This window comes from Calonectris borealis, chromosome 1 (assembly GCF_964195595.1).
Source record: "Calonectris borealis chromosome 1, bCalBor7.hap1.2, whole genome shotgun sequence".
Classification (NCBI taxonomy): Eukaryota; Metazoa; Chordata; class Aves; order Procellariiformes; family Procellariidae; genus Calonectris; species Calonectris borealis.
In genome coordinates, this window is record NC_134312.1 from 8720085 (window position 1) to 8740291 (window position 20207).

A 20207-nucleotide genomic window follows, 5' to 3' on the forward strand; every position below is an offset into this window, starting at 1 on the left:
CAGCATGGCAGTATCTGGGAGATATTTGACATGAGAAAACACTCTAGAGGCAGGTTTCAAACTTCAGAAGTAGTTGAGTAGTAATATACATGTGAGGATCTACTCCTGTCAGTTGTGTTCATGATAAGCCTGTCCTGACCCCCGGCATCAGAAAGTTAAGCAGCATGTGATCGTTAGGATCAGTCACTAGAAGAGAAATGTGCCGACTAACATTGAGTCCACCAAAATCATGGAGAGGGCCACAGCTGTACTAAAAGGCAGAATGTGACCCTGGAGCCTTGCAGTCAAAGGGCAAATGAGGCAAGCCTGTTTATGGTCTGTTTTGCCATCTGGGGAGCCGTTTCCATCTCTGCAAAGTGATTGTAAAGTGCTGTCAGATCTGCAAAGTAATCTATTGCAAGCACTCCTTGGAAGCAGTTACCCAGTGGGCAGAGCTCCTGCTTCAGGATGCGCCACGTCAGTGGTGTGTCCCAGGAGGGAGGTAAGATACCATCGCTCTCCACTCACAGAGTTTAAGAGGAGGGAGATTAATTAAATTCGCTAGTTTGACCTCGCCGTTAAAATGCATCCAGTTTGGCTGATATTGAGGCTGATAATTTGTATTTAGTGTGAGCTTTTCTTCCATATGGTGTCCAGTTATGGTACGAAGCACTTGAGAGACAAAGGGTCCATCACATGCCATGACAGATTGTTCCAGCAATCAGTCATTCTTCCTATTAAAAATGCGTGCATTATTTCCAGTTTGAGTTTGTCTGGGTTCAGCTTCCAGAAGGTAGTTCTTCTTGCAGTTTTCTGCTTGATTAAAGAGTCCAGTGGGATCCTGTGTTTTCTCCCCCTGGAGATGCTTATATATTAATCGAGTTAACTCTCAATCTTCTTTTGATAAACTAAATAGACTAAGCACTTCAGATCTTTCACTGCAAGACATTACCCCTAATTTTAAAAGCATTTAAAGTCCTTTTGTTTTGCATTGACCTCTTAAAAATGCCAAATCACAACTATATTCAGTATTAGAATGATCTTCTTGCCTGTAACACACACGTCCATCCTACGCACCTCTAGCTCCACCTCTAAATACATCCACAGATCTCACTAGTGCCTTTTTGCATGTCTTGACAGTGGAAGCTCTTGATGAGTGGTGGGTCCGCTCCGACCCTCAGGCTTGCTGCTCTCCGGGATACGTTTCAGCCTTCTGCAGGCAGGGCCGGCACTCCTCGCCTTCAGCGGCTTGTCTTTACCTTTGACTCGTAAAACACACTGACTTCGGGCTCAGGCTTGACAACAGCCTCTCACCCGCCAATTTTAATACCGTTCCTTTCCTATTTATCTGCAGATCGTTGATAAAAATGTGGACAGCCATCAGACTCGGTCCCGGGGCCTTCCTCCCCGCTCAGTGATGGTTTCCCACCGACAGCCCTGTCTGAGATCTGTTACTCAGGCAGTTCTTAATCCATTTAAGGTGTGCCTTACTGGTTTTGTGTGGTACTACCTTCTTCATCAGAATGACATGCAAAACTAAGTCAACTGTATTAGAAACCCTGAGTCTATTACATCCACTCAGTCACCTTTATCAAGCGACTTGTAATCCTTTTGAAGAATGAAATGAGGTCTGTTTGACAAGACTTATACAATGGTTTCAGTGGGTATTAGTACTGTAGCCCTTGTTAATTTTTTATGAAGTGAATCCGGTGTCAGCTTTATTGCATGCACGTATGAATGTGTGTGGCTTGCCTGGGGCAGTGTCTATCTAACGGTACTTTACAGCATCTTTTGTAACCAAGACTGGTCACCTGTATAAACCACAAGATTTTTTTTTCTTCTGTATTTATTTTAAGAAAGCTACAGCTTCAAATCACCAATAATTGCATCGGCTTCACTGGAGCTACTGAAGGCATCAGTGCGTCCAGCACCACAGAATGGTGCTGTTCCTAACTGCCTCTGAAAATGTTCTCCCAGTTTTAAAAATGCCCATGATGGGGCAAGTCATGAAACCTTTTAATGTGTTTCACAGTTTTTTTCAGAGAAAGAAAGAAGCTCAAATTCAGTCTTCACAATGTGCGTTGCTCTGTGTCAGTTGGTGTGTAGCACCCAAGCTGATATTTGAAAGGTGTAATGGAAAGTTTGCAGTCCAGAGGGAGAGGAATAGTGGTGGCCAAACAGGATCAATAGTATCGATTCTGGAAAAGATTTTCAGAATTGCCTATGTGATTTAGCAGCCTTAGTTCTGTTTTCTGAAACAGGATAGACATGTAAAGAGTTATTCAATAGACATGTTTTCTCTGAAAATTAAGTATCAAACACTTAAACAAATGCCCCTGGGGTCAGGAGCAGATAGTGTTCACAAAGGCTACCTCTAAGCCAGGATTCTAATTTTCCCTCTGGAGTCCGAAGCAAGAGGGAGGGTTTAGTGGAGGACGAATCAGAGCACACACCTAAAATATATGATTTAGATTCCTGAAACTTCACATCGCACCTTAACCTCCTATGTGGTGATGCTGTCCTTCCCGTTGACAGCATCATGCGTGTGTCACCCCCACAAACACAGCAGTGCTGCGATAATGTCAACCATTTCTGTGGACAAGCGGTCGCTGCTCAGTGCTGGATCTGTGCTCAGCTACGTCTTAGTGCGATGGAGCAGCCACGAGCAAGGCAAAGCACCAGTGCCCTGGGACGGATCATCTGTCTGTGCCCTGTCCCCACTCCGGGCAAGTGCCTCCTGGCCCATCGTGGGGGACATCTGCTCTGCAGGGTCCCCCTGGGCACGGCCACAACCTGCCCGTCTCCAGCTGGGATGGACTCCTGAATTGTTGCTGCTTAGATTAGGAAGGGTTTGGTCTGGCTTTTGGTCTCCTCCCTTGCTGGAAGAGCAAGTTGTGTGACACTAGGAGAGGAGACCATCTCCGTGCTCATCACACGCCATGTTTCCTTCCCATCCCCCTGCAGCCTCTCCCGACTGCCTGGAACGAGACCAAATGATGCATCTGTTCCAATGTCGAAAGTGGTTCATGTTGCCATTAGCCACGTTCAGCCCCAAATTGAACCTGGCAAGCAGCTGGCATGCTCAGAGCTAGTTTGCTTGCAGACGTATGTGTTTTGACGGGAATTGCTGCTGCCTTTGAAATACGATTCTTAGAAAAGGGAAGGAAGGTAATTCCCCACCTAAATAAGAAAAAGGTTCATCTCTCTCCTGGAAGGTGAGTGATGGATGGCAGTGTCCTGTGCGGCAGCCTGCCTGATCTCTTATACCCTTTTTTTCTCTAAAATGATCAGGTTGCAAAGAGTTAAAAGATATTAATTCGGTAAAAGCAATAATCTCCGCTCAAGCTCACTGCAATGGAAGAGGAAGCTCTGCTGCCTTCTGCGTTTTCATTACGGCAGCGAATCGCTCGCAGTTATTGACTCCTTATTTCAAATTCACAAATCTGGAATGTGTGGTTAAGCAGCGCTCTCCAGTTCTTGCTATTTAACTTTCTTAAAAAAAAAATGTTGAAACCTTTAAAGGATTTGAATACGTAACGAGAGAGCTCACTTTTTTACTTCCCTTCCTGATGGCTTCTCCGTGCACCCTTCAAAAGAAAAAAATAAAGCAGGATTTATTAATAAAGCTAAAGCAGTGAGTCAGGACACCTTTATGCATTTAAGGTGAAAAGCTGTGCAATTGTGGTCTCAGTTCAGACACGCAGGGAAGTGCTCAGTGCTTTTCTCCAGATCTCTGAAGAAAGCCGTGCTTCTGACCCCAGCCGCAGGTACATCCTATGGCTTGGGCTGAGGTCGCAGCGGCAGCCAGGTGGGATGTTAGCCGTACCCCTCTATCATGTGCCACTGCCTACAGAAAACCACTTGCCCCCACTGAGGGTGGATTTTTTGCCTGTCTATCAGTCTTTCACAGAAATCTGATGTGGCAGGATTTACTTGCATATACCCACCCTCGCACCCGACCCTGCTAGGGTCCTGCCCACTTTCTTTCTTGGTCTGTCCCCAGCGAGCAACGGGGTTAGAAAAACAGATTTGTTGGCTTGAAGTCCAGTGGTTCAAATTCAGAGTATGTTAATATGACCAAGAGGGAAAAATGACCCTTTGGCAGATCATTCCATCAAAATGGACCTTTTATCTGCATTCCAGTGCTGCCCATCAAGGACAATTACACAAAGAAATGCTGCAAGAAGCCGGCACAGAAACGGGAGCCTGAACTGCAGTTGGATTCAGATGGAAATTGGTGTTATGCAGCCATGACTTTACCAAAGTGCTTACAATCAAAGTTTTTCTGCAGTTAGATAAACGTCAGCACATCTAGGAAACCGCATATGCTGAGACTTTAGCTGGTGTCAGTTGTTTTGGGCCAGTTTCACCACTTTGGCTAGCAATCTGGTCTCGTCCTACAGTTTCTCAGACTATGAGACTACAGTCTCATCCTACAGACTATGTCTCTTAAAGAGAGTTTATGAAATATCTGTCACTGCACAACATGGCATGCGTGAAACAGTAAAAAATGCCCCCATTTCTTGGGATGTGAGTTGCGTGCATTGCTCTGAATCCTGCTTTGGCTAAACTGGCACAGTTAAGTTTGAAAATCTGCAAGCGACATAGGAACTATTATGTGCTGCAGAAAGCGCTCATTTGTTTTCCATCCAGGATGTTCAGTCTCAGAGAGGACGTGGTGCAGCATGGAGCTGGGGGAAAGCGGGATGGTCTGCTGTTGAAATGAATGTCCAGGCAGGAGTTACGATTCCCGGCACAGGCACGGGGCTCTGGGGCATACAGGACTTCAGCTGCCGTCCAGGTTTCCTCTATATAATGGGAATATTCTTCCCTTAGCAGGTAGAGATGCGATCAGACCAGAACAAGGGATATATACTTACTTGGACTAAGTCATTTTAAAGACATCTGTAAAAAAGCACTTTGTGAACATTCCTTCTAAATTATACTTCTCTTACTTACATATGTTTGAGTACTGTCTTTGCTGTGCTGGCAACCCGTGTTTATTTTCTCAGCGTGCTAACATCCCCCCAGTCAAAGATCCTCATTTGCAAGACTCAGGCCCCTTGGTGATCTTTTCCAAGACCACCTGGTCTATCAGACAAGATGTTCAAGGCTTTGTAGGCAGCCCATGTGAGGAGAAATACGGAGAGAGCCTTGGATTAGGTCTGCAACTCTCAGCTGAGGTTTGCAGTGTTCTATTACAGTCAGGGTGCCGTTGTGTACTCTTCTTAGCTACCGTACAGGTGGGTGAGACGAGTCTGCTCTGGCTCTAAGGTGTTGGTGATTTTAATTGAGTTCAAGGTGTAACAGGTGGGTGAGCAAAGGTGAGGAGAACTGTATTACAAGCCCTCATTTTCACAAATTGCTTTTGGACACAGTCTGTGGGTAGACATTTCGTTTCTAAAATCTTATTTTGCCAACGGAGACAAGCTGCAAATCAGGAGCAGGATCTGAGATTTGGTTTCAATGCTGCCACGTCGGTGAAAAAACAGGCACTGGTGAACATCTCAATTCTGTAGCCAATGTTGGTAGTTCAGCTAGGGGCTGGGGCATTCCCGTCTGATTCCCTTTAGTGACAGTTGACTCTTAATTAATTAAGTGGCAAAAAAATAATGGAAATTAATTGGGATTAATTTCTTCATTCATATGTTAGAAACAATTGTCTCCCCAGCTTTCTCCTGTGCCTCTGGCGAGTACCTGGAGATGAAGAACCAGGTGTGCAGCAAATGTGCAGAAGGGACCTATTCACTGGGCAGCGGGATCAAGTTTGACGAGTGGGATGAGCTGCCGGCAGGATTCTCCAACGTGGCGACTTTCATGGACACGGCGGTTGGCTCGGCTGAGAATAAAGCCGACAGCTGCAACAAGTAAGAAGTTCTATTTGCATCTGAGCTACGCAGCCATGGGTAAACCTGAGACAGCTCAGCAGCACAAAGCCAGCTTAATGACTTATCTAAGCTCTCCAGAGGGTAACCAGCCCTAGTAATGGCAAACAAGAGTGGCTGGAAAGTGAAATTTTTTGCCATCTCTTTGCTGTCATCACAGTCTCCTTGGGCTCATCAGCAGCTAGTGAGTCTGAGACCGGCCTGGAGCTGCTCTTATTTGTGGCTGGAAAGCTCCAGGGTCATGGTATAGTAAATGTGGCTAAAAGGTATTTCACAGCCTTTTTAGAGACCCAAGGTGGTTGCAGAAGACTGTTTCTGAGTATAATTGAAAGTGTGTTGAACCTATGGATAATAAACCTTTCCTGCGTAGGCTGGGTCCTAAATTTCTAGTACCATATCTCTTCCCATGCACAGGTTTAATGAAAAGTATTATATTTACATGAAAAATAAATGGGAATCCAGTAATAAAGTTATAAATTCACTGCAGTTAGCTATTGTGGGATTCCAGGTTCTTCATTAAGTAACATGTTCTTGTATAGTAGTGTAAGAAAAGTCTCCTCAGTGTCTGTGATCTCAGCTGAGGCTTGTTTTGTTTATGTTCATCAGCTCTTCGTGGACGCCTCGAGGGAATTACATAGAGTCGAACAGGGATGATTGTACAGTTTCTCTCATCTATGCTGTGCACCTGAAGAAATCCGGTTCTGTCTTCTTCGAATACCAGTATATTGACAACAACATCTTCTTTGAATTTTTTGTAAGGCCTTTTAGATGATGAATCCAACCTTATATTGTAAGAATTCTATCCAGATAAAGACCACCAGAAACAGCTTTTTCCTTTCTTTCCATTCCCCATATGTCCATAGCTTGTTACTGCTGAACAAGATGCCACTGATGCTGCTTTTTGGTATTTTTTTCAGCTTCAATACTTAGGCTAAACTGATCCTTTCTACCACAGGCTGGGATTTTTCCATTAGGGGTCATGATTGCCCCTGTTAGTCCAGCCTTTTACAAGGCAGCTGTTGGTGGTAGATGCTTCAGTTTGGGAGTATTTGACTTGACATGCCTTTGAAGGGACTTGACGTTTAAAAAGACTTCTTACAAGGCAGGCGTCCAGAACCTGATGTGCTCCAAGGCATTAGTATGTGGAAACATTAACTTTAGTTTTAGGTCAGTTTGGGTCATAGCAATTAAAGTGAAAAGAAAAGCAGGAGAAGACACAAAATGGTGATCCTTTAAAAAAAGCCAGAAACAACATTTCTCCAAAGAGATTTAGGAGTAAAAATTCAGATGACTTTCAGTAGGAATTAGGCTCTGAGGACATGTCTGCACTGTGAAATAGAGGGGCTAGGGGTCATTAGCTCTGAAATGGGAGCAGCATGGCTGGGCTTGCACCACGTCGTACTCAAATTACTAAACCAATCTGATTAGCAAGGACCCGAATGGGAAGGACAGCCCTGCTCTGCCCACATGGATGGACTGGTTGGGGTCCAGGGAGCAGGGGGTTCCCAGCACCAGGGTCCGCAGTGCGGTGCAGATGCTGCACGTCACTGAGATGCTTTGGAAGGTTTCACCAGCAGGTTGCTTTCCCTGGCATGTTGTACCTGCCATTTGGGACAGAAAAAAACTTAATGAGAGGGCAACTTAGAGCAGGAGATGACTGGATTTTTTCAATCATCTCCTCTATTACTGCCTCTCTCCCTGTCTGGTGAGCTCTGGTTTTCATCTGAAAAACACAGCTCATGGTATCTCACAGGAGTGCGAAGCCTTAGCTGGTGTTGGTTAATGTTTCTTGAAGCTCGGAGAAAAGTGTGAAATATTCTTATCCTTAGTAAAGATGGGAAAGGAAGACAAAAATAACCTGTTGGAGACACCCTCTTGCTGCTACATCAGTGCAATCTATTGCACTTTGATTACAGACAGTACAGGCAATATTATTTAGCCATTTCACTTTTATATTAGACTATCCTGCCTTCTTCAGGGGGAGAAAGCAGCAAATATGCTTTCTGCTGTCAGATGTATGTATCAGGATGATGAATCCTAGCTCCAGTTGCTTGACTGACTGACTCATCTACTCATGCAATGGGGAAAATATATTGTTTCTCTGAGCATTGGCTTTGAAAATGGCTTTTTGAATATTACTTTTATCCATATCCCACTCATTCACCTCCTTAAATTTATCATTCCCTGTTCAAGAAGCAGTGAGTGGTGCAGTCCTTTATAGAAATGCCTGTGTAAATAATACCTGGTCAGCCTCAGTATTTCAGGGAAACCATATTTAACACTCCTCTAAAAGTCCTTTTTTTTTTCTCCAGCATGTCTTTGTGCTTAAATATATTTAACAATGACACTTCAGCTCTGGACAGTGGCATTTCAGTGGCAGTGCCTTGCAGGCTGCCGAAGTTTTTGGGCTCTCCAGGTGCACTGCCAGTCTGAGGGTGAGCGAGGAGATGTCCTCAAACGTGGGAAGCAAGTGTGGATGTTTCTTGTTAGATACCCAGTGATTCTGCAGCCTGCCCTTCCCAGGCTCTTTTTACATATTGAAGCCCTTTACACCTCGTGAGAAGAGACTATATATTCTTACCTTCTTTTTGCAGATGGGAACCAAGGCACAAAGATGCTGTAGCTCAGATTGCACAAGATAATTAGGGATCTATCTTCTATTTAGGTGCTTCTTCTTACCTCTTTTCCTCAGTGCTATTTATCTAGATGGGAATTAAGTGCACAGATGCTTTGGAGGATGTGGGGTTATGTGACTTATTTCAGTCTTGACGTGGAGCAACTTTGAGGAGGATGCTTGACCCCAGGTCTTCTGAAAGTGTTGAACTGGCCTTTCTCCCTGGTGGAATAAAAACTGAGCAATTGAACTCGTGCCTCAAAGGGACTTGATATTTTTTCTTCAGAGAAGACAGTTATGAGAAGAAGGAAGTGGACCACTGTGAGGCCATGCACCAAATCCTGCTGCAAGGAAAGACTGCTGAGCTGCGCTGGACCTGGGCAAGGGACAATCAACCTCAGGCCTCTGCCAGGGCAGACTCTCCATGGCATGTTGCCTCTCCCTTGATAACATTACTCTCATCCCTAGTGAGGTCAGGTGGCAGGGAGCCAAAGACATGGCAGATATTGGCTTTGGCCCATCCACTCCTAGCTCTCCTCTGACTTAGAAGCCCATGGTCTCTGGCTTTTAGAGAATTGGGTCTTGGTGGGCTCAAGAGAAGGAGGAGGCAGCCAAGACAAGATGCTCAGCATCCGAGTCTGACCAGATAGCAAGAGGACAAGGCTGAGATCTTCTTCTCCTGCTCTTTTTTTCCATCTGCATCAGAGGTGGTCATTGGAGGCACTGTTAAGCTCCTAGCAGATTTTGAAAGTTGGGTTTTTTTTTGCCACAAATAAGGCAGCTGCTGTCCTAAATATGTAGACAGCAGTCATTATGCTGACAGACAGATGCATCTGATTGTGGTGACTGATTTTGTGTGTTTAATTAACAGATACAAAATGACCAGTGCAAAGAGATGGAATCCACGGCAGACAAGTGGGTGAAGCTAACAGACAACGGGGAATGGGGCTCTCATTCTGTAAGTGCGCAAAAAAATTCCTTCCTGAAGCTTTTTTCCCATTTATAAATGTCTGTGATTTCCTCTGAGCAGAGAGCAAACAAGGGCCAGATCCTGTGAATGCATCTGAAGGAGCATGGTTTGCCAAGTATTGTGGGCAAAGCCACCGAGATGTCTAAGGGGCTGATCCCAAAGCACATGATATAGATGCAAGACTTTTTGTATTGATTTCTCTGGGCTTTGAATCAAGTGCTTTATGAGGTTAAATAGATTTATGCAAATCCACACGCCACAGTCACTCTGCATGATTATAACTGAAATCTTCTACAACAGCTGTTTGCTCGTGAGAGCACGAGATTAAATCCTGTTGCTCAGCAGAGCGGCAGGAGCAGTGTATGTACGTGGAGGCAGGCAGGACACACATTTTATTCTCAAATGTATGCTGAAGAGCCGGACTGCACCCAGCTTGTCCTCCGTGGTGACTTACCGTGGTTGGAAAGCAAGCTGGCAGCACCAGGGTGGCTCTTGCAGTGCTCATATGAGCACGTCCGTTTTGGGAGCAGCAGCCCTTTGGCTGGCCTGTGACCCAGCTGGCTGAGTTTGTTTGGTGCACAGACCACGTGTAGACCAACCCACTAGCTCATGCTGATGCCTGGTTTCCACTATACCACCATACCCTAATTCCCAGAGCCATGCTAGCAAAGGCCTAGCGTAAGTGACATCATGCCAGAAGAAAAAAGTTTTTATTGGCATAGGTAGCAGCCAGCTCTCTGTTTTCCATGGTCTGCTTGTCCTCCCGGAGGAGAAACCGTATTCCCGAGCCAGCTCTGGTTGGCAGTGCCTTTTAGCTCAGGTGCAAGCCCCGCGTGAGTCACATGGGGAGGCAGGAGAGCTGGGCAAGGAGAGGTGAGTGGCACGGGCTGAGAGGTGGATTCAAGACCAGGGCATCGACTTGGGTGAGCTGAGAGATGTAGACAGTGTCTGTATGGGAGATGGTGGCATCTGAGCTCATTGTCTGGGATGTGCAAGTGTCTCCATGAAGACTCCATGAAAGTTGCTTGGATGCTTGGCTGAAGTGTAGACATGAGCTAGGTGAGATGACTGTTCTGGTTCTCCTCAAGGCTTTTGTCTGCATTGTAAATCCTGTCATCTCTGAGCCCAGTTTTCCATTGCTGCAGCCTCTGCTTTCAGCATGCTAGTCCTGCTGCACCAGAGCTGACGTTGGGTATCTCTACACCACACAACGTGATGTTTAATTCAATATGGTCCCAGCTCTGCTGTTACCTGCGGTAACCCAGCTCTCCTCTGCCCTGGATAGTAGGTGTTTGGGGAGTGGGAGATACAATATGCTGTATCTCCACTTTGCTGAGTTTTTGGACTCTATCATAGAATTGTAGAATCATTAAGGTTGGAAAAGACCTCTAAGATCATCGAGTCCAACCCTCAACCCAACACCAGCATGCCCACTACACCATGTCCCTAAGCGTCTCATCTACGCATCTTTTAAATGCTTCCAGGGATGGTGACTCAACCACTTCCCTGGGCAGCCTGTTCCAAGGCCTGACCACTCTTTCAGTAAAGAAATTTTCCCTAATGTCCAATCTAAACCTCCCTTGGCACAACTTGAGGCCATTTCCTCTTGTCCTATCGCTTGTTACTTGGGAGAAGAGACCAACCCCCACCTCGCTACAACCTCCTTTCAGGTAGCTGTAGAGCGCGATGAGGTCTCCCCTCAGCCTCCTCTTCTCCAGGCTAAACAGTCCCAGTTCCCTCAGCCGCTCCTCATAAGACTTGTGCTCCAGGCCCTTCACCAGCTTCGTTGCCCTTCTCTGGACACGCTCCAGCACCTCAATGTCTTTATCCTGGGTGAACAAAAACTGTGGTCCATCCAGGCCTGTACAGCACTGCTGTAAATCTCATTATCCTGGACCCTTATGCTGGTAGAGTTTATCCCTCTTCTTGTGTGAAAATATAGCACTTTCAGGCCAGTATCACTGTGTTGGCAGTAGGCATCTTGTACTGGGCTAGTAGGTATGATACAGCTTTGCAGGCCGGGCAGGGTCTTAGTAAACTTGCTGCTTCCAGTAAGTAGAGTGATACTGTAGTTACACAGGTGAATTGAAGGCAGCAGGCATCAACACTGCTGCTGAAAGAAGTGGTCCTGCCTTCCTCCTCCTCCTTATCCCAGCCGTGGTGCCACCAACCCACCACCCTTCCTGTGGGGTTATACTGAACCACGCTGTGAAGGCAAGTAGGTCAAAGGAGTTGGAAACTGGGTTGCTTTCTGCATCTCATCTGCTGTTCAGGGTCAGAAATGAGCAGGAGGGATGGGAGTGCTGCTGGAGATATTCATGGTTTGTGCCTGGCTTACTGCTCGTGATGCTGAAGTGTTAGATGCAGGCAGAGCTTGATTTTTAAAGCCTATAAACAAAACTTGCTTGTGAGCCTGGGTTTTTGAACTCTGGGTCGTGTTGGGTTTCTTTATAAAAGTGTATCTCAAGGCTTTAAAACCAAACTGACTGACTGTATCTGAACACAGAGCTAGAGGTAAAAGCTCCTGAGCGCCAGGGGTAGCTGGATAAAGGCAGGAACAGCTTTTTCCCGGTTCTGTTTACAACAAGGTCGGAAGCAGCTCTCGGTGTTTTTCCATAAAACTGGTGTGTCGAGCAGCTTTTTTATTAAATCCACTTTGGCACACCTCAGAGATGTCTCTACAGCATCTGCCTAGCTGTCTCCCCATTACTCCTTGACTCACTAAGCAGCTTAGGAAAAGCCAGGATTGCTTTTGCGAGATTGCTTTGCAAGAAATCTGAGTAATGGAAGTAAGAAATAAAACAATTTCTTGGTGAGGGGATGCCTGCTAACTGTCATGCATATTGTTTCAGGTAACTCTGAAATCAGGTAGCAATATATTATACTGGAGAACAACAGGGATTCTCATGGGGTCCAAAGTAGTAAAACCGGTTCTGGTAAAAAACATCACAATTGAAGGTAAGTGGTATTTGCTCTTTAGGTCTTATCTCGCTCTTTCGTCACAGTGTTTGCCAAGTGCCATTTCTACTGGTGCGCCTGCAGCACCGAAGTGGCTTTTTTAGCCCCCTCGTCCGCTGTCTCCTCCTCTAAGGTGCAGAAACAGAACAGCAAAACTTCACGGTCAGGAAAAGGCTGAAAAATTAATTTAGCTGGTAAATGATGCCGTCTACTGGAGAAGACTGGCTTAGCAAATAAAGAGAGAGAAAAAGGAAAACAGGTTTTCTTTAATGTAGTACAGAAAGACCATGCTTATTGGTAAGCCTCTCAGCAGTGATAAATGGATGTATATATCATAACAGTGACAGTTAAATTACTATTTAAATAATTTAATTAATCTGGGTTTGCTCTTTTGGTCCTGTTCTAAGTGTAATCAAACTTGGAGTGTCATATAAGGTTCTTACATGGGCCAGACTTGCATTGAGGAGCAAAGATTAAAGACCTAAATCAAGAGTCAGCAAAGCCAAAGTGTCTAAAGTGAGTGGCGAAAGTCTGTGATTTTTAAGCTGTGTGACCCAGCTGGCTTGCTTTCCCCCATACGCAGGTGGGCAGTAGTTACAGAGCATACCTCTCTGTATTTCAGTGCTTTACCTGTAATTTACCTTACAGGAGTTGCATATACTTCTGAATGCTTCGCATGCAAGCCTGGTACCTTCAGTGACAAACCAGGTTCATCTGGGTGCCAGGTGTGTCCAAGAAATACTTATTCTGAGAAAGGAGCTAAAGAGTGCACCGAGTGTAAAGAAGAAATGTATTATGCAGGTACATAAATCAAATGGGTTAAGCAAAACCAGGAGAGTCTGAGTACGTCAGGCCATAAGCTGTTTCTGTGTGCAGATGTGAGAATGGTTTTATCCAACAAAGAGGTTTAGTCTCCAGTTGATATGTAAAGGGGAAATGAAGATGGGGCTTTCCAAAAGCTGCAGAAGACACATATATATATAGTGGGCCACAATCAATCTTGGCTAAGGTCACCTATGCTGACATGAAGGGATGGAGATCTTTATGACCTTGAAGGGAACAGTTCTTCTGAAAGATAATAACAGTTGTGCTGTGCCCTCTCGTGGTAATTTGTGTTATCGGTTGGCGATGACCTGAATTGGCTTCATCACTGCCTTCAGACTTGTCGTGTTTCTAGGAATCCCTCTTCCAAATCCTCTCCTGGCCTGTCCCTGTCTCCTGTGTGGTTGGAGGATGTGGTGTTCCAGTTGCAAACCCTCGTCCCCAAAGCCCTCTGCATTCCCAGCTGTGGTTAGCTGGTGATCGTCAAATAACACGGGCAAAATCCATTCTTCATGGTCAAAATGTCTTCAGTTTTCTTCCTTGTAGTTGTTTTATACGAAAGTTTTTGAAGAATTAGTTGCCAACCATAGAACCTCCTATCACAGATTATGGCAAATGATTGGGGACCTGTGCCTGTGCTCGTGATGGGAATGGGAATTTGGCAAAAATATCTGGGGAGAGGAAAAATTGGGCCAGTGTTGTAAGGAAGTTTCTAATGGGTTAGAGTGTTTTTGTTCCTTATCAAGTGAGAACATATTTCCATGCTTGGCAAACTTCACAAATTACTGCTTGAAGGTGAAGGGGTGGCGTGAGGGTTTGGGTGACTCCCTGGTTATACTGAATCAATGAATTTCAGTGTGACAGTAAAAGCATAGCTGGTATTTTCGCTGTTCTCCCCCTTCAGTTCAGGGGAAGGTTCACGTAGACTCCATTAAGAGTTTGATTTTTCATTTTCATTTTGTATTTTTCCGCTGACTCACTTTAGTTTCCAGATTTTAAGCTCGTTACCGTTGTTTCCAGGGACCATTTGATAGTTTAACATCCTGTTCCTCACCCTTTCTTTTTAGATGAGGGATCCAGTGCGTGTATAGAGCGTCCTCCATGCACAAACAAAGACTTTTTCCAGATCCATACCCCATGTGATAAGGAAGGAAAAGTAAGTAGAAGATGTGATACTATTTTTAAGCTCATTGAGCTTACTGTGATCTCTTGATTTGAAAACAAGGTAGGGTTTCTAGGAATGACTTTCCCAATTGCTTTCCCAGTTTTGCTTCCAGCATCGAATCTCTCTGAGGCTTTGGGCTTGTCCTTTATCTGCTTTCTCTCCAGCATTTATCCATCTGTAAGAATCTGCCTGTCATGGATCTGTTTAAAGGATCTGTCATTGTGAAATGCTGAGCTCCTTGCACTTGTGGTTAGTCTGACTGGATCACTGGTGCTACCTCCCTGCTCATAAAAAACCAGGGTTGGACCACAGGCTGAAGTACTGTCCCAGAATAAACCCTACTGTTTAGTTGTTAGCAATCTTTCCTGGCATACTTTTGGCTTGTGACAACTTGCCCTGTCCCAGAAATGCCCAGGCATGATTCAGGTGCTACTGTGGCACAGGAGCATGACCATACCTCTTGCAGGTGGAAGAGCGTTTGGCTGCATAGGTATGATGTGTATCATGTCCCTTGGTTTTAGAAGAGCCCATGATCTGTGGAAATAATGGTGTATACATAGCCTGGGAGCAGAGCTTAGCTGCTAATAATGTGCTTGCCTCATGGGGTGCCTCGGAACACCTGGACTCTCAGTGGATTGTTTCACCCAGAGATCTTAGATCCACTGGATGTCTCATAGAGGGACCTGCTGGTGGAGCAGCCTGACTTTGGAGCTCTCCTGCCTTTGTCTCAGCAGTCACGTAGGGATTTTGGTGGGATTTGGAGAAGAAACTCCTATTTACTGGGATATGGAGCCCACAGAGATGTGGACACATGGTCAGGTCTGTTTTGTCTCTTTTCTTCCCTTTCCCATGTCTCTTAGATCTCGATGGGATGGCAAGTCGTCAAAATCCATAGCACCTGTAGGTTGCTAGCCTAATATTTGCTGGCAGGATGGAGTATTTTGGAGTCTCCTGGTCAACCAGTTCCAAAATGCAGCTGAAAGTTAGTGTGCTTTAATAACGAATCATCGGTGAGTTTAGCCCCAGGCAGGCTCTACAACCTGGTCTTCACTCACTGGTTCTCGCTCTGTTAACTTCCTGTAATGACTCGAGGAATTAGCAGGAGTGTTCACTGCTACACCCCCAGGTACTGCTTTAATTGCAGCCTCCTGCGGGTTACCCTGTCATTGCTCAGTGCAATTCAAGGCTCCCTGGCATTGAATAAGCTCCCACCATTGACCGTCTTCCTGCCTTCTCAATGGCCTTTGCCTTCACTGATGGACGTCATCAGAATAGAAAGTGGGTCTTTCTGCAGACACCCTTCATCTTCCACTTGCAACAACAACATGTGTCACAAATGTACAGATACCGGCTGGGTTTTCAGGACTGCTTTGACCACTTAGTGCTCTGCATCTCTGGAAATCAGTCCAGGTTTGCCGTACGCCCCAGCCATCTCTCCATGTGATGCAGTGCAATGAGAGGGACTGGCGCTGCAGCCCGTCTTCAGGTGAACAGTGGCTGTAAAGCACCAGCCTATTGACCCATGGCTTACTAACATCAGCCAGGTTTTTCACTGGACATGAGATTGTTGTCTCCCTCCTGCTATCCCCACTCCATGTGTAGAAGGGGCCTCGGGAGATTTAGGCACTTGACTCCTATTGACTTTTACACTATCTATTGCTTTAAAAATCCCAGGCTGGTTGCTTCAGCCCCAGTCTTAGCAGCCCTCACCCGCGTGGCTGTGGGCGCTCTCTGACCCTCTTCTCTCTGCTCAGATGCAGTAGGATTACTTTAGTGTGTACAGTGCGTCTGGGCTCTGGGCAGCCTACTTTAACATCTTCTGATCCTTTTTATTTTAAATGCTGTGCACCCTGATGCTGTTGAAGCATTTCTGGAGGAATACTCTAGAAAATCCTGTAAGTGTTCAGGAGCAGCAAGGGCAGACTGATCCATAAGGGACAGGGAGCCAGGAGCCAAGCGTGACAGTAAGGCAGGCAGAGGCAGATGCCACTCTGGCAGCAGGAGCAGTACCACAGTACCTCAGCAAAGTGAACAAAGCAGACCCAACGTCCGTGACCAGATTCAGCCAAGGCTGCCAGACAAGTCCATAGTGATGAGGCAGGACCAATGTCAAGCTGGGACATCAAGACCATGGGTCAGTCAGGGTGTGGATCAACCAGGGTACATGACCTGGCACAGGCATGGCTGCAACGCAGCGCCGGCAGGGACAAAGGGCGAGAGCCTCAGCTTAATTGCAGCATCCAGGAGCTGCAGCTCCCAGGCCTGAGCCCGCACTGAAGTTTCTTCCAGCTTTTTTTTCAAACAGGTTCAAAGCTGGTCAATACTTCTTGAACAGCTCTATGTTATCAGAGGGTTAACCTTGAGCGCAAGCAGCTCAATGTCAGGGTGGCAGGGGCATGTGCTCAGGGTCCGGAACCAAATTCATAAGGTGAAATCTGCCCTGTCAACCTCTGTACCCATGCCTCTGGCCTCAAGGATCCCTGATTGCACTGCTGGGACCAAAGGGTAGAAATACCCAGAGAAGGAGCGGTGGTCAGGTTAAAGTCTTGCCAGTTGGGTTTCTCCGCTCTGGAACTCAACTAATTTTTGTCTTGAGATATTAAACCCTTTCAAGGATAGACCCAAAGACAGATGAAATTTGAAACCCAACACCATGGGTGATGCATCTCACCTAAGCCTTCTCCTGAAGTCAGAAAACTTGCGTCTCGCCATCCCTCTGATGTCAGAGAGGTGATACCATTGTATATGGTAACGCCAAGGACTGGCTCATGTTAGTGTTCATAGCCTGCTCCCTCCTGTAATGTGGAGGGACTGGAGAGGGACTGGAGGAGTTCCTGTATGGTTTTGGCATTTGCTCAGTAGGTGAAAATGGCTGGAGAGAAATTGAGGACTTTGCAAAGAACAGGCCAGTATGGAGAAAATGCAGAACTTGTGATGTTCTCTGCTAACAGATGCCTTTCTGATAAAGGGATTTTATAATGCAGAAGTTATATTTTGGGTTACTATGGTTAAAATGCAGAGGTTGCTTATGCACTTGTTAGAATTATTTATCTGACGTTCCTCAGAAACATTTTCACGGGAAAATCCACTAGATAAATAAGAATGAACAGTAGCAATTGTTTTAAGCTTCACGTTTTTGCTTTGCTCTTAAGGCCTGAAATCTTGGAATCGCCTGTGAACACAGTCACTTCTGTTTCCCTTCTCTGCCCTTCCCTTTATTGTCCTGGATGTGCAAGGTCTGTTTCTGGCCTGAAACATTGGGAATACCTTAATTTCATTTACAAGGGGGACCTCAATTGGTACATCTAGTCCTAAAGCTTCCTAACACACCATGTGAGCTCAGTGTCTTCTCCTTCCAGACTCAGATCATGTACAAATGGATTGAACCCAAGATCTGCAGAGAGGATCTCCCTGATGCATTGGCCCTACCTCCTTCTGGAGAGAGGAAGGATTGTCCACCCTGCAATCCTGGCTTTTACAACAACGCCTCATCTTCCTGTACTCCTTGCCCCCCAGGCACATTTTCGGATGGGACACAGGGTAGGAGTCCAAAAAAATTGCTTGTGTCCCCAAAAGCAGTTGTCTGCTTGCATGTGAATTAGTTTAATGACACGTCATCATAAGCCAGAGTTTATTTTGCATAAAATACTTATTAAATAACGTTGGAGAGAAGGAGTTGGGTATCTGTTTTCTCTCTGAAGTCCTTTATTATCAGGGATTGCTGCTCTAAGTTGACCTGTTGTCTTCTGGATGCATTTCTTGGCTGATATAAACATCCTGAGGGTTATTTTAAGGGATTCTGAGAAGGGAATCAGAACTTTTACAGTCAGTAATTCCTCCTCACCCATTCTCCTCTCCATGCCAAGTTCTTCCCTGTGAAAACCTCATTTTAAGTACTGTCAGATGAGTACCCTGCCAACATTGCTAGCCTAAACTCCGGCATGTTGACTCTGAGATGTATTGGCCCAGTGGTCACCTACAGCATTTTGTGGGAACTCATGTTTATCAGTATGATCAAGTCTTCAGCTGAAGCCATTAAAAAGGAAGTGTGGCTTGGGGGACTAGTTGCGGATTACTTACCACAAGGTTATGATCTGCTATTTGTAAAATGCTGGTCTTGTTTCCACTCTTCTGGTCCTGATAAGTCTTCGGCAGTTTAATCGTAAAGAAATAAATAATTTTCTTTGCTCATTACTTGCCCCAGAGAGTAAAACAATAATGTCTGTGTTCTTTAAAACGCTGTTTGAGATGTGCTTTGGCCATGTGATTTTCTTTCCCGCGCTCTCGCCCTGTAGAGTGCAAAGCCTGCCCTGCTGGGACTGAACCAGCTCTTGGGTTTGAGTACAAGTGGTGGAACATCCTGCCAGGCAACATGAAGACGTCTTGCTTTAATGTCGGCAACTCCAAGTGTGATGGGATGAACGGTGAGCCAAACTCCCTGTGTTGTTACCCGCCTGTCTTTCTCCTGCCCTGGTCAGTGTTGTAATGGAGCACTCAACAAAATGAGTATGCTCTTTGCTATGTGAGTCACAACACAGTTTCCCCCCTTTTCTTTAATTGTACCAGGCTTGAAATTTCCTGTAGGAAGCAATATCATAATATAATAAAGAAAAAATAAAAAATCTCTTATATACTGGAAGAGGGCAGGAGCTGCAGCCTACGTGAAGTCTCCTCAGCCAAGGACCTGTCCCACCGTAGACTTTGATACATATGAATATCCCTATGGAAAAAAACCCCAACTATTTGACTTCTCTCTAGTTTATCTCCTTTCATGTTTTTTGATAACTATGCCCTTTGAGGTCCCACATAATTCTTTTGGAAAATTTAATTAAAGTCTGTGATCTTTGTTCATTTAGCACTCAGAGCTTTCTCTCTGCACATGTGCTAAGATTGCAGCAGAGAGCAGTCACAGCTCACCAGTAAAAGTGGTCCTGTTCGGGACTTCTCCCACCTCCAGCCTTCTCTGAGAGATTTTCCTCAGTCTGATCCGCCCTGTCAGGCTGATGTAACTCAAGCTTTGCATTATGCGTGTTGAACAGAGGGGCACTGAAGTATATGCTTAACGTTTAACACATAGATTCATTGATTCATCTGTTTTAAGGCTGGATCATCCCCCTTGAGCTGCACAGCACAGGTCAGGGAATTTCAATTGCTTTGCTGATTTCAAGGTGACGTTTGCCTATAAAATCAGCAGTTCATACAATTACTAAATTTTTTCATTCAAAAGCAATATTATATTGCTTTATAGTTTATAACAGACATCTTTAAAATGTACTTAAATACTGAATTGCTTAAAAAAGTGTGGTAACATAGAAATTTTTTTGCCATATGACCCAGAAACCATTCATTTCTTGAATTTTTTTTTCTTTTTTTGTCCTGTGAAGGTTGGGAGGTGGCTGGTGATCACATCCAGAGTGGGGCAGGAGGCTCTGACAATGACTATCTTATCTTGAACCTGCATATCCCAGGATTTAAGTAAGGAACAGGATTTTTTTCATCTATTTCTCATTTATCTCTGCTTCTTACACCTGTTTCACGTTATCCCTGGAATGAACAGAGTTTTCCTTTCTGAAGTGCAATGATGTCACAAATGAGAGACAAGGGGAAACTTGGATTTTATTCCTGTGTCCCCAGTTAGCTCATTGCAGATGATTCTGTAAGACCTTGGTTTTCAGCAGTGTTTGCTTCCATCTGAGAATCTGGTTGGCTGTCTGGAAACTGAGAAAAGATATTCCTATCCCTCTGTTTCTAAATTATCCCAAAGTAACCAGCTAAATCTGCCACGGAGTGTATACTGGTGCCTGCCCTGAAGGT

At 45.2% G+C, this 20207-nt stretch overlaps 1 protein-coding gene across 1 annotated transcript in view; it reads left to right on the top strand.

Annotated features, from left to right (window-relative positions):
• Positions 1-5667: 5667 nt before the first annotated feature.
• Positions 5668-20207, top strand: part of ELAPOR2 (endosome-lysosome associated apoptosis and autophagy regulator family member 2) — a 33228-nt gene continuing 18688 nt past the window's right edge. Inside the window, exons 1-9 of the mRNA XM_075148334.1 lie at positions 5668-5846; positions 6471-6618; positions 9350-9436; positions 12301-12406; positions 13055-13207; positions 14296-14384; positions 17753-17933; positions 18689-18817; positions 19778-19868. Coding sequence (XP_075004435.1) covers positions 5683-5846; positions 6471-6618; positions 9350-9436; positions 12301-12406; positions 13055-13207; positions 14296-14384; positions 17753-17933; positions 18689-18817; positions 19778-19868 — 1148 coding nt within the window. The 5' untranslated portion in view covers positions 5668-5682. The remainder of the gene's footprint in view (positions 5847-6470; positions 6619-9349; positions 9437-12300; positions 12407-13054; positions 13208-14295; positions 14385-17752; positions 17934-18688; positions 18818-19777; positions 19869-20207) is intronic.